The sequence below is a fragment of the Liolophura sinensis genome, chromosome 6 (assembly GCF_032854445.1).
Source record: "Liolophura sinensis isolate JHLJ2023 chromosome 6, CUHK_Ljap_v2, whole genome shotgun sequence".
Lineage (NCBI taxonomy): Eukaryota > Metazoa > Mollusca > Polyplacophora > Chitonida > Chitonidae > Liolophura > Liolophura sinensis.
This window is the reverse complement of record NC_088300.1, coordinates 11383503-11398126: the sequence shown is the minus strand read 5'-3', so window position 1 is coordinate 11398126 and position 14624 is coordinate 11383503. Positions and strand designations below refer to the sequence as shown.

Below are 14624 nucleotides of genomic sequence, written 5' to 3'. Positions count from 1 at the left end.
ACCACAGTACTCAGCAGAAGACCACTGTGCTCCACAGAAGACCACGGTGCTCCACAGAAGACCTTGGTACTCAGCAGAAGACCACAGTACTCAGCAGAAGACCACTGTGCTCCACAGAAGACCACGGTGCTCCACAGAAGACCTTGGTACTCAGCAGAAGACCACTGTGCTCCACAGAAGACCTTGGTACTCAGCAGAAGACCACTGTGCTCCACAGAAGACCTTGGTACTCAGCAGAAGACCACAGTGCTCAGAAGAAGACTGTTGAACTCAGCTGAAAATCACTGAACTCAGCTGAAGACCACTGTGCTTGGAAGATGGGGACTGTACTAAGCAGAAGACCACGGAACTCAGCTGAAAACTACTGTGCTCTGCAGAATACGGCTGTGCTTAGCAGAAGACCACTGAATCCAGCAGAAGACCACTGAATCCAGCAGAAGACCACTGAATCCAGCAGAGGACCACTGAGTCCAGCAGAAGACCACTGTGCCCAGCAGAAGACCACTGTTCTCAGCAGAAAACCACTGAATCCAGCAGAAAACCACTGAATCCAGCAGAAGACCACTGTGGTCAGCAGAAGACCACTGTGCTCAGCAGAAGACCACTGAACCGAGCAGAATACCACTGAATCCAGCAGAAGACCACTGAATCCAGCAAAAGATCACTGAATCAATCAGAAGACCACTATGCTCAGCAGCAGACCACTGTGCTCAGCAGAATACCACTGAATCCAGCAGAAGACCACTGTGCTCAACAGAAGACCACTGAATCCAGAAGACCACTGTGCTCACCACTTCACATCGTCTGTGTGCCCAGTGTAATGCCTTTGCATCTGCTCCTCCACATTGTATAACACTACCACAGCGGCCGTGAAGTACACGATCTCACCAGTGGGCAGGTAATAGAGATTACATCTGCAGTCTCGCCCACGATAGCCATATCTGAAGTGCCCATCAAGGAGAAATATTGCAGTGCTCGAGAAGACAACCCCAATAGTACACAACATAATTCAACATTTATGGGCCTGGCAAAGGGGATTGGCAGGTACATGTAAAGGTGGATCTATAGCTGAGAATATTTCACTTATATGACGGCGGCCAGAATTATAGTGCGAGGAAACCAGGCAGAGTCTGGGGGAAAACCCACGACCATCTGCAGGTTGCTAGCAGACCTTCTCAAGTATGGCCGGAGAGGAAGCCAGCATGAGCTGGACTTGAACTCACAGCGACCGCATTGATGAGAGACTCCTGGGTCATTACGCTTCCCTAGCGTGTGGAGTAGTCAGGTGAGGTTGTGGAGACTGGTAAAGGAGACTAGCACAGGGGTGGGGTACTATGGAGTAGTAGAGGACACTAGCAGGGGTTTGGGGTACTGAGGCCTGGTTGAGGAGACTAGCAGGGGACTGGGATAGTGGGGCTTAGTAGAGGATATTGGCAGAGTGGGCCTGATAGAGGAGAATAGCAAGGTAGTAGGGCATGGTAGAGGAGACTAGCAAGAGGTTTGAGTACTAGGTCTGGTGGAGGAGACCAGCAGGGGGCTGGAATACTGGTGACTGCCAAAAGAGACTAGCAGGGGGGTTAGATAGTGAGTGTGACAGAGGAGACTAGAAGGGGGTTTGTGTACTGGGCCTGATAGAGGGGGCTAGCAGGGGGCTGTGATACTGGGGCATAGCAGAGGAGACGAGAAGGGTAGTGGGATAGCTGGGACCGGTAGACAGGTGGGACAGTGAGGAGGTTGGGTAGGGCAGTCTGGTAGAGGAGACCAACATGGGGGTGGTGGGACTGGGGACTGGCAAAGGAATGGGTAAGAAGGGACTGGCAGATGGACTGGGTTGAGGGGACTGTCAAACCAGGTAGAGGGGACATGCAAGGGGATTGTTTAGAGGAGCCTGGGAGAGGGGTGGAGTAGTGGGACTTAGCAGAGGACAATAGCAGGGGGGTGGGATGGTGCGAGCTTAGCATACAAGACTAGCAGGGGGTAGGGTTGTGTGAGATAGTAGAGGAGACAAGCAAAGATAGACGTGCCTGGACGACTGGCTGAGGGGCTGGGTAGAGAGGGCTGGCAGAGAGGTTGGGTAGAGAGGGCTGGCAGAGAGGTTGGGTAAGGGTAGAGGGGACTGACAGAGGGACTGTGTAGAGTTGACTGACAGAGAAATTGGGTGGATGAGACTAACAGAGGGATTGGGTAGGGGTAGAGGGGACTGACTGAGAAATTGGGTGGATGAGACTGTGCTCAGCAGAAGACAAATGTATCCAGCAGACGATCACCATGCCCAGCAGGAGACTAGCATGCTCAGGAGAAAATAGAGGGATTGGGTAGATAAGACTGACAGAGGGATTGGACAGATGAGACTGAGGGATTGGGTAGATGAGACTGCCAGAGGGATTGGGTAGATGAGAATGACAGAGGGATTGGGTAGATGAGACTGCCAGAGGGATTGGGTAGATGAGACTGACAGAGGGATTGGGAAGATGAGACTGACAGAGGGATTGGGTAGATGAGACTGCCAGAGGGATTGGGTAGATGAGACAGAGGGATTGGGTAGATGAGACTGACAGAGGGATTAGGTAAATAAGACTGAAAGAGGGATTGGATAGATGAGACTGACAGAGGGATTGGCTAGATGAGACTGACAGAGGGATAGGGTATATAATGTGTCAGAGGGATTGGGTAGAGGGGGATGACAGAGGGATTAAGTTGATGAGATTAGTTGAGGGCAGTGACAGGGATTGGGTAGAGACTGGTGGAGATTTGGGTAGAGAGCAGTCGCAGAGGGGATTGGCAGATGGGGCTGGTAGATGAGTTGGGAAGAGAGGACTGAAAGAGGGTTTGGGTAGAGGGATTGGGCAGAAGGGCTGGGATTGGGTAAAGAGGAGGGAGCTCTTGGCCATTTCCTTTCATTTCTCAATGAACCTCTACTACATGTACCTGAAACTATGAACATGATAAATATTCTGTTCACGGGAAAGGATACACCCATTCTAGTTGAAGTTTCTCACTAGGGGGTGGGGCTTGCTTTTCCACCTGGACATCTTTGTACGATGATGGGGCGTAGAATGGAACAGCTCTTCCCTTCAGGTAGATCTTCAGGTATCTCTCATCTAAATGTACAAAAGTCAAGAGAAATTATATCTCTCATTTAAAAGTACAATACTCAAGAGAAATTAGATCTCTCATATACATATAACAGTCACATAAAATTCTTACAGAGCTCTTTCCTTCATTTTTCTCTCATCTAAATGGCCAGCACTAACATTGGAATCTTAATAGAAGCACCAAAGATGTAAAACAGATCGTTTCTGAAAAAATGGCAGGACAATTTTTAAGGTTGTGTACTTATAACGTGAGGGAACATTTGTAACGTGAGGAGACACTGGTAATGTGAGGGAACAGTTGTCATGTGAGGAGACACTGGTAATGCGAGGGAACAGTTGTACTTATTTGATTTATTTGATTGGTGTTTTACGCAATACTCAAGAATATTTCACTTTTATACGACAGCAGCCAGCAAACATCCGCAAGCTGCTGTCAGGCCTTCCTACTTACGGGGACAGTTGTAATGTGAGGAGACACTGGTAATGTGAGGGAACAGTTGTAATGTGAGGAGACACTGGTAATGTGAGGGAACAGTTGTAATGTGAGGAAGCAGTTGTAATGTAAGGAGACACTAGTAATGTAAGGAGACACTAGTAATGTGATGAGACACTTGTAATGTGAGGAGACACTTGTAATGTGAGGAGACACTTGTAGTGTGAGGGGAAACCTGTAATGTGAGGGGACACCTGTAATGTGATGGGACACTTGTAATGTGAAGTGAAACTTGTAATGTGAGGGGATGCGTATAATCTGAAGGGACACTTTTTGCAATCTGAGGGGATATTTGTAATCTGAGAGGACACTTAAAATCTGAGGGGAATTTGTAATCTGAGGGAACAATTAAAATCTGAGGGGACACTTCTAATCTGAGCAGACATTTGGAACCAACAACCAGAGCCTTTGGAAGATTTTTCCTTCCATACTTTTACTATGGTATAAATGTATGTACAAACTGTACAAAAAGGGCATTTTCAGTTGTTTAACCACAGAAAACTAATGTGCGAATCTCACAGAAGTCCAGAAAGAAATCCAAGACATGTGCATGAGGTGTACACACCATAAGACACAGCTTTGGACAGTCCAGTTGTAGGGGGAGAGCCCATGAACACAGTTTGAAGTATGGGGACAGCCAATGAAACATAGCTTTGGCCAGTCAGGTGGTATTAAAGTCAACAACCAATGAAACACAGCTTTGGACAGTCAGGTGGTAAGTCAATAGCCAATGAAACACAGCTTAGGACAGTCAGGTGGTAAGTCAACAACCAATGAAACACAGCTTTGGAAAGGTGGAAAGGGGAGAGCCAATGAAACACTCTTAAACAAAGAAGTGCATGCAAGTACATGTATACAAGTGTTCACACTAGAAACTGAAGTGCGAAAGTAAAAAAAAAACATGAAAACAACTTTAGGCTTGTGAAATTCTAGTTCTGAGAGACAACACACATAATACCAATGGTAATTTGCAAAAAAGCCATGCAGACGGCAAATTCTGCAGACACTCAGCTTATTTTTATATTTAAAATGCACATTTGAAAAAATGCCACCAAAATTTTACACACACAAACGTCACTCCAATTAAACCAAGGTTAAAATCACCCTGAGCCTCCTTCATGTCACCAGAAGCCAGTCAGAATAATCCAATTCTGATTCGGTTATAATTAAACAGTGACAAATCACCCAGCCACACAATAAAACAACGAGCTTTAGAGACACAGAAGAGACTTACCCCGCTTAGCTTTACACGATCAGAAACAAAACAAGTCATGCATAAATACAATGGCTACAACCACGACAACATTTCAATCACAAAAATCTGTGCAATGTCATACCTACTTCACGTCACTGTGAACTCCAACTTACGTGAAACGTCACAGTCACACCTACTTCACGTCACTGTGAACTCCAACTTACGTGAAACGTCACAGTCACACCTACATCATGTCACAGTCACAACTATATCATGTCACTGTGAACTCACACTTATATGAAACGTCACACTTACATCATGTCACAGTCAAACCTTCTTCACATCACTGTGAACTCCAACTTACATGAAATGTCACAGTCATACCTACATCATGTCACAGTCAGAGCTACATCTTGTCACTGTGAACTCCAACTTATACGAAATGTCACAGTCGCACCTACATCATGTCACAGTCACACCTATATCATGTCACTGTGAACTCCCACTTATATGAAACATCACAGCCACACTTACATTATGTCAGTCATACCTACATCATGTCACAGTCACACCTACATCATGTTACTGTGAACTCCAACTTACTTATTACATCACAGTCAAACCAACATTATGTCACAATTATGTCAACATCATGTCACAGTCACACCTACATCATGTCAATGTGAACTCCAACTTACTTATTACATCACAGTCAAACCAACATTATGTCACAATTATGTCAACATCATGTCACAGTCACACTTACACTCCTAAGAACAGCAAAGCTAAAAGAAATTCACTGTCCTACAGAATGAAACAAAATTTCCCCAAATTTTTATACATGTACGCTAGTAGTGACTTAATAAAGCTCGTCATTCAGTTTTACAATACAGTAACCTCTGCATTCATTCATGTTTGACTGTAAAAAAATAAATGTGCTTCTAGCAATACAACAAAGTCCATGAATCCTGCAAAACATAAGTGCTTTAGAGTTTACTCATTCTCTTTGAAAGGAAACTCAAAATATATCAATCTTTACCAGACTCCATAGCTGAAGTCGCTACAGAGGATTGGTTATCTGCACAAAACAGTTGTGCTGAAATAATCTGTACGCTTTTCCTGAAGTTCTGAAGTCTTTAAGATGTGTAGTGAGTAGGGATAATACTAGCACAGCCGATACCTGCACATTCATGACAATACCGTCATTATGTGCCTTTATGGCAGTTTTTATTTGTTGGAGATACATGTACGAAGTAGCAAGGCTTGAACTCACCTGGGTTCCATGTTGGGGCTTTACCACTGTCAACAAACAAAACACACAGTTAATACCAGTCAGCTGAAGCCAAGACTTGCATGCACAGTGTAAAACCACTGTCAAAATATTTTTGTCATATCTATATTTGTGTACTTTATATATCAGATAAAGTAACAATTTGTATGGTTATACAACTGTACTCATTGTCATGTAACAATTTGTATGGTTATACAACTGTACTCATTATCATGTAGCAGTCAATATGACTGCTACATGCAAGATAAGGTAACAATTTGTATGGTTATACAACTGTACTCATTATCATGTAGCTGTCATTATGATTGCTACCTGCAAGATAAGGTAACAATTTGTATGGTTATACAACTGTACTCATTATCATATAGCTGTCATTATGATTGCTACCTGCAAGATAAGGTAACAATTTGTATGGTTATACAACTTTACCCATCACACAGTGGTCAGAGTGATTGACACCAATAACAGTTGCTCATTGCTTTTACAGCTACATGTATTTGTCTATACACTTGTATATAACTATACTTATACACATCTGCTCACATAGTGTACAAGAACCATCTGGATGATTATGATTTACATGTACTCACCGCTAATACCTTTTACTGATTAATCACTGCTGATATCTGTCACTGATTTCTCACTGATGATAACTTTTACCGATTACTTACCGCTCATACCCGTCACTGATTACTCACCGCTAATACCTTTTACTGATTAATCACTGCTGATATCTGTCACTGATTTCTCACTGATGATAACTTTTACCAATTACTTACCGCTCATACCCGTCACTGATTACTCACTCCTAATACCTTTTACTGATTAATCACTGCTGATATTTGTCACTGATCTCTCACTGCTGACAACTTTTACTAATTACTCGCTGCTGATAACCATTACTGATTACTCACTGCTCATAGCCGTCACTGATTACTCACTCCTAATACCTTTTACTGATTAATCACTGCTGATATCTGTCACTAATTTCTCACTGTTGACAATTTTTACTAATTACTTGCTGCTGATAGCGATTATTGATTACTCACCGCTCATAACGTCACTGATTACTCACCGCTCATAGCTTTTACTGATTAATCACTGCTGATATCTGTCACTGACTTCTCATTGTTGACAACTTTTACTAATTACTCGCTGCTGATAACCATTACTGATTACTGACCGCTAATACCCGTCATTGATTACTCACAGCTGATACCTTTTACTGATTAATCGTAGCTGACATTTGTTACTGATTACTCATTGCTGATAAGTTTTACTCATTACTCACTACTCAGAACTGTTTCTGATTATTCACTGCTCAAAATTGTTACGGATTACTCACTGGTGATAACCGATACTGATTACTCCCTGCTGATAAATGTCACTGATTACTCACTCACTACTGCCAAATGTTACTGATTACTCACCCACTACTGACAACTGTTAGTGATTACTCACTACTGACAACTGTTAGTGATTACTCACTACTGACAACTGTTACTGATTAGTCACCACTGATAACTGTTAGTGATTACTCACTACTGACAACTGTTACTGATTAGTCACCACTGATAACTGTTAGTGATTACTCACTACTGACAACTGTTAGTGATTACTCACTGCTGACAACTGTTACTGATTAGTCACCACTGATAACTGTTAGTGATTACTCACTACTGACAACTGTTACTGATTAGTCACCACTGACAACTGTTAGTGATTACTCACTACTGACAACTGTTAGTGATTACTCACTACTGACAACTGTTACTGATTAGTCACCACTGATAACTGTTAGTGATTACTCACTACTGACAACTGTTACTGATTAGTCACCACTGATAACTGTTAGTGATTACTCACTAAAGCTAACTTTTAATGATTACTCAGTACTGATAACCATTAATGATTATTAACCCTGCTTTCATCATAAACTATGTAAATTGTCTGTGAATCCATCTACACAATGCACCACAGAAAATAAAACAATAACCCCATATCAATAATCATGGCAGTGGAGATTTTCTACAGCAGGTATAGAAACACCAAAACCTAAAACATGGGATGAGCCAATGATGTATTATACAATTCAATAGAGATTTGTTACACCATGTGCTACAACAGATACGAGGTGTCAATGAGCATTGACGGAGGAGAATTGCTAACAGCTTATGCTACAATGTTTATGATAAGCAATGTTTTCTACAGCATGCGCTGCAATATGAGATAAGAGATGTCAGCAAATGTTTCTACTGAACAGTGGAGACTTCCTACAGAATATGCTACAACAAGAGCTAAGAGATGTCAGCAATGTTTAGAATGTGCAGAGGAGATGAGCTACAGCATGTGCTATTATAATAAGAGTGAAGGCAAGCAAACCCCTTTTTTGCGAACTTTAATTATTGAAGAGAAATTAAAGTACAATCACGCTGTGTACACATGCTGCCTAAAAGCTTTAAGTATATGTACTTCTGTTATTTGTTAAGCATATGTATGTACTTCTGTTATTGGTAAGCACATATATGTACTTTGGTTGTAAGCACATGTACATGTATACACTTCTGTAATTTGTAAAACAGATGTATACACTTCCGTAATTTGTAAAGCAAATGTATGTACTTCTGTTATTTGTAAAGCAAATTTATGTACTTTTGTTGTATAAGCACATGTATACACTTCTGTAATTTGTAAAGCAGATGTATACACTTCTGTAATTTGAAATGCAGATGTATACACTTTTGTAGTTTGTAAAGCAGATGTATACACTTTTGTAGTTTGTAAAGCAGATGTATACACTACTGTAATTTGTAAAGCAGATGTATACACTTCTGTAGTTTGTAAAGCAGGTGTATACACTTCTTTAGTTTGTAAAGCAGATGTATACACTTCTGTTATTTGTAAAGCAGATGTATGTACTTCTGTTATTTGTAAAGCAGACGTATGTACAGGTGTTAGTTATAAGCACATATACATGTAGGGCCAACATCCATGTACATGCATATCTGTTACTTGTAATGCAGTATTTACACATTTATGAGAGCACCTAATATTGTACCATAAAAATATAGTACATTTATATGAAACTAAAGGCAATGCTATGAAGCAAAATGTAGATGTAATAGGCCAAGCAGAGTGAAATTAAATGAAAGCAAGCTGCATGGAAAGCATAAAAAAAAAAACATCCACAACAACACATGCTACTCTACAATCCCTGGGTTAGTCCAAGCCCGGCACTACTGTGTGCCTATTACCAGTACCCTTTTGGATGCAAGGCTCGAGTGTACAGACTATATTGCGAACCAGAGCGTCTACAAGAAAGAATGGCATGTGACAACATTAACACACAGGGCGATTACATGCAACTGCAACAGTTACCAAATACGAGCAACAATCAGGAAAGAATCACGCAACTTGAGGGCAATTCAAAAATACAAGCAACTATTACAAATTATGAACAACAATCAAAAAATACCAGCGATGGTTAAAGTGCAGTAAATGCAAACACACTGTGTACATACAAAAAAATCTGAGAGCTAGGGTCTGGGTGAAATGATTAACCATCCACTCCCACCCACTCCTCCTCCTCCTCATCTGACAAGCCAAGAAATACTCAAAATGTTGGTACCTGACATTTTTGAAAACACCTGTTTGAAGAAAGTGGTATTAAGACACATACTGTCCATTTTACATAATACTAGACCGAAGATAGTGGTCAAGTAATGCTTGGTCCAATATGCACGTAACATCTACCTCAATCAAGGTTTCATTAGACCTGGTCAAGAATAATCTTCTCCAGAGTTCAATCTGAAACCAGCCTGGGAATATCTTCATGAAACCCAAATGGGTTATCCTTCTCCTGCGAGTAATAAATTTCAAACACTACATACATGTATATAATGAGAAATATCAGACATGAAATTTCTGATACATGTAAGGTTTCTTGACATATTTATTCACCATTTATCACTCAGGGTCGTGAAGTTTCATGAATTTTATAACACTATGCTGTCCATAAAGTTGTTAATTTGTATCCACATTACTATATGTACTGTATACTCAATGTTCAGATTAACGATAACTGAAGTGTGAGGTCAACACAGCATTACCAACACCCAGCGATAGCTCCACTATGATATTTGGTCATTCTAGATTTGTCACATCCTATTCCATGGCTACAGTGCTTGGATCATGTTGTTGTTGTTACCATGGTAGCCCAACATATAAGTCAATACAACCACAGTGTTTACCAAACGAAAGACTAAACAAAACTACTGGTGAAAATGTCGCGTAACATATGGCAATTAGTTGTGAAAAGCTTTCAAAATGGAATTTGTTCTGAATTTAATGGGAACAGCACACCATATTTTTTCAGAGACGATAGTGTGTTGTTCACATGTATAATGCATGTAACCTGTGTGAATGCCTTGTAAGCTGTCTATACAGGTTACAGTCTGCACAGACCCATCAGGCTCGTAGATACATGGTACAGCTGGCCAGCTCAAAGATGCATGGTACAGCCTGGACAGGCTCAAAAATACAAGGTACAGCCTGGTCAGGTTCAAAGATACATGGTACAGCTTGGTCAGGTTCAAAGATACAGGGTACAGCCTGGTCAGGTTCAAAGATACATGATACAGCCTGGCCATGCCCAAAGATACATGGTACAGCCTGGTCATGCCCAAAGATATATGGTACAGTCTGGTCAGGTTCAAAGATATATGGTACAGTCTGGTCAGGTTCAAAGATAAATGGAACAGCCTGGTCATGCCCAAAGATACATGATACAGCCTGGTTATGCCCAAAGATACATGGTACAGACAGGTCAGGTTCAAAGATACATGATACAGCCTGTACATTTACCACTGAGGTTTTCTGTAAGTAAACAGTGCAGCAAAAGTAAGGTGCCCTCTGCCCGAATGATGTTAGACATGTCCCAGATAACTAAAGTAAGGTCCCCTCTGCCCAAATGATGTTTAATGTGTCACAGACAACTAAAGTAAGGTCCCCTCTGCCCGAATGATGTTTGATGTGTCACAGACAGTTCCAGTTTGCACATCCTCATTAGAACACATTGCTCTCTGCAGGGTAACTGGGATATTGTATGCCCGACCAATGTTATCGGGTAAAATGACATGGAATATGAATCAAATAAGGTTTAGGTGGAAACTTGCTCTTGTTGCACTGTGCATGTATACACTGACGGAAAGCTAAATAATTCATGATGGGTGCTTCTACTGATTTATTATTTATTTCTTTGCTGTTTTGTGTTATACACCGATGTATACTGATGAGATTATTTATTTATTTATTTGATTGGTGTTTTATGCCGTACTCAAGAATATTTCACTTATACGATGGCGGCCAGCATTATGGTGGGAGGAAACCGGGCAGAGCCCGGGGGAAACCCACGACCATCTGCAGGTTGCTGCAGACCTTCCCACTTACGGCCAGAGAGGAAGCCAGCATAAGCTGGCCTTGAACTCACTGCGACCGCATTGGTGAGAGACTCCTGGGTCATTACGCTGTGCAAGCGTGATATCCAACTGAGCCACGGAGGCCCCTACTGATTAGTACACAGATGAAGCAGATTCTGAGACTGAATCCATGGATACGATGTTTCACCTGATCTAATGCAGCAGTTCATCTTAGATTTTCATGCACAGCTTGGTGCATGATCAAGTTGCATTCAGTAAAGTGAGGTCAGGTGTAGTTTGTGTTCAATGATCTGTCCCCAAATACCAATCAATGCCAGTATAATCAGACATGATCAAAGGCACAACAGTTTGTGTACATCACACATGGTGATGTGACGCCTCCATGTGTACTATCAGCTGACCCCTAATACCCATCAATGTCAGTATAAATCAGACATGATCTATGGCACAACACTTTTTGTGCATCAAGTATAACTGTGTTGAGCCTTTGTGTATACAAAAATGGTGTTCATCACACAAAAATACAATACTGATCGGTGTGACATACACACAGAATGGTGTTCAGCACACAAAAATACAATACTCATCGCTGATCAGTGTGAAACACACAGAATGGTGTTCAGCACACAAAACACTCAATGCCGATCAGTGTGAGATACACACAGAATGGTGTTCAGCACACAAAACACCCAGTGCTGATTGGTGTGAGATACACACAGAATGGTGTTCAGCACACAAAAATACAGTACTGATCGCTGTGAGTTGCACACAGAATGGTGTTCATCACACAAAAAACTCAATGTTGATCGGTGTAAAATACACACAAAATGGTGTTCAGCACACAAAACACCCAGTGCTGATCGGTGTGAAATACACACATAACGGTGTTCAGCACACAAAACACCCAGTGCTGATTGGTGTGAGATACACACAGAATGGTGTTCACCACACAAAACACCCAGTGCTGATCGGTGTGAAATACACACATAATGGTGTTCAGCACACAAAACACCCAGTGCTGATTGGTGTGAGATACACCCAGAATGGTGTTCACCACACAAAACACCCAGTGCTGATCGGTGTGAAATACACACATAATGGTGTTCAGCACACAAAACACCCAGTGCTGATCGGCGTGAAATACACACATAATGGTGTTCAGCACACAAAACACTCAATGCCGATCAGTGTGAGATACACACAGAATGGTGTTCACCACACAAAACACAGTGCTGATTGGTGTGAGATACACACAGAGTAGTGTTCAGCATGCAAAACACCCAATGCTGATGGGTGTGAGATACACACAGAATGGTGTTCAGCACACATACAGATATGCACACAAGCACCACTTGTTGAATACAACATAACTGTCCTTGATACATGGTCTATGCAGATTAGAATCACAAAGTACAATAGGTGAATACTACATACAGATGCTGTGCCAGTCAGAGGCGTACGGCCTGTACTTCTGGCTGAACATTCATATATCAGCCCATTTCTACTGCATGGACATTGTATATACATGTACATATTGATCTCTCTAATGACATATCTCCTAACTGGCTGATATCACACTACAGATATTTCTATTACATGGACACGGCCTGTACTTCTGGCTGAACATTCATATATCAGCCCATTTCTACTGCATGGACATTGTATATACATGTATATATATTGATCTCTCTAATGACATAACTCCTAACCGGCTGATACCACACTACAGGTAGCTGAGGCTGGATATGTGTACAGTTTGTTCACATCCTCCCGCCCCATCTACTCACAACCACACCATATACAAACTTAAAGTGCACAAAAACTTGTCACCACGATAGGATTACAATATACCTAATATGGCAATAAGCCATAGTCATTCATTCACAAAAAGTCCACAGTCTCAAAATCATACATCTTATATGTATGTCGCCACATTACAGTCAGATCATTCATACAGTTTTTCAACAGTCCACACAAACTGAGTATCGCCACTTTTGCATAGTGATGACTTTTAAGGCACTAGTATATGTATTGAAGTGAAATGCAAACATGGAAGTCACAAAACTCGCCCACAAGCAGTACTTGAGGTTGTTTACATGGCTCATATGATGTTAGAAGTGCTGTTACTTACCGTCCTCTTCCTGCTGCAGGACCTCGGGGGCGATGAGCCATGGTATACCCCTAATCTCAAGTGTTAGTTTATACTGTGTGTGTGTAGTCCTGTCTCTCACCAGCACCCAGGCCTCTACCACTGATTAGACACCACTCACAACCACTGCAACTCTCACTAAGACCTATATAAAATATCTGTAGGTCTGCTAACACTACACTGTTAGTTCTTACTCATATATTCTTCTGCAGGATGTGAAGCACACTACTTTAAAATTCAAATTTAAAACAGTGTTTAAATCTGCATGAGTTCACAGCTACATGTAGCTAACAATTTGCAGTTTGTGTAGAGTTTTCCCCAAGCACCTCTGTCCTACACTATGACATACAATGTACCCAATGGGCTGAACTACCACTGCATCCTGTAGATATTAATTTGTCATAGCAACAGAGTCTGGCAGGAGAGTCCACTAAAGTACTGAAGGGGTGGTAACATAACCACTATCCATTAATTCAACCTAAATGGATACTGTTGTTAATTAGTTCATGTTGATGGCTGCCTGTAATGTGCAGTGTTTTGATCAGCCCTGTAGACACTGTGACAAGCTGTCTACCACAGCTAATAGTGAATAGGTATTGTGAGGCCCCTGCTCACTGCACACACATGTAGCTGATGATGTAAACACCATAATTCCTGCCCTTGTTATTCACAACAGTAATAACTACACAGTGTACATGTGTGATTTCCAGACCTGCTATTTAAACAACAAAATATTTCCCACTTGTCTCATCACATCCATGTCTAAATGACATTTACGGATAGCCGACTTTGTACATTACCTTAATGGATCTATTTATCAGCTAGCCTAGATGATGGTGTACATGTGCATGGTGCTGTACATGTGGATGGTGCAGAGTGCATGGAAGTTCAGAAAGATGCAGTATGTGTGAAAGATGCCGTGTGTGAATGTTTCTGGCATGTTATTTATGGTATGAACAAACT

General features: G+C 41.6%; 1 protein-coding gene across 4 annotated transcripts in view; it reads right to left on the bottom strand.

The window, feature by feature from the left end:
• Positions 1-13968, bottom strand: part of LOC135469231 (echinoderm microtubule-associated protein-like 2) — a 32308-nt gene extending 18340 nt beyond the window's left edge. For 2 of the 4 annotated variants that reach the window (XM_064747823.1, XM_064747822.1), the window contains exons 1-4: positions 9335-9528; positions 6057-6082; positions 2975-3101; positions 792-941 (exon numbers count right to left, since the gene is read on the bottom strand). In XM_064747823.1, coding sequence (XP_064603893.1) covers positions 792-941; positions 2975-3101; positions 6057-6082; positions 9335-9414 — 383 coding nt within the window. In that variant the 5' untranslated portion in view covers positions 9415-9528. Of the gene's footprint in view, positions 1-791; positions 942-2974; positions 3102-6056; positions 6083-9334; positions 9530-13643 lie in introns of those variants that run through there. The other 2 variants (XM_064747821.1, XM_064747820.1) reach the window with 2 other exon arrangements.
• Positions 13969-14624: the final 656 nt, after the last annotated feature.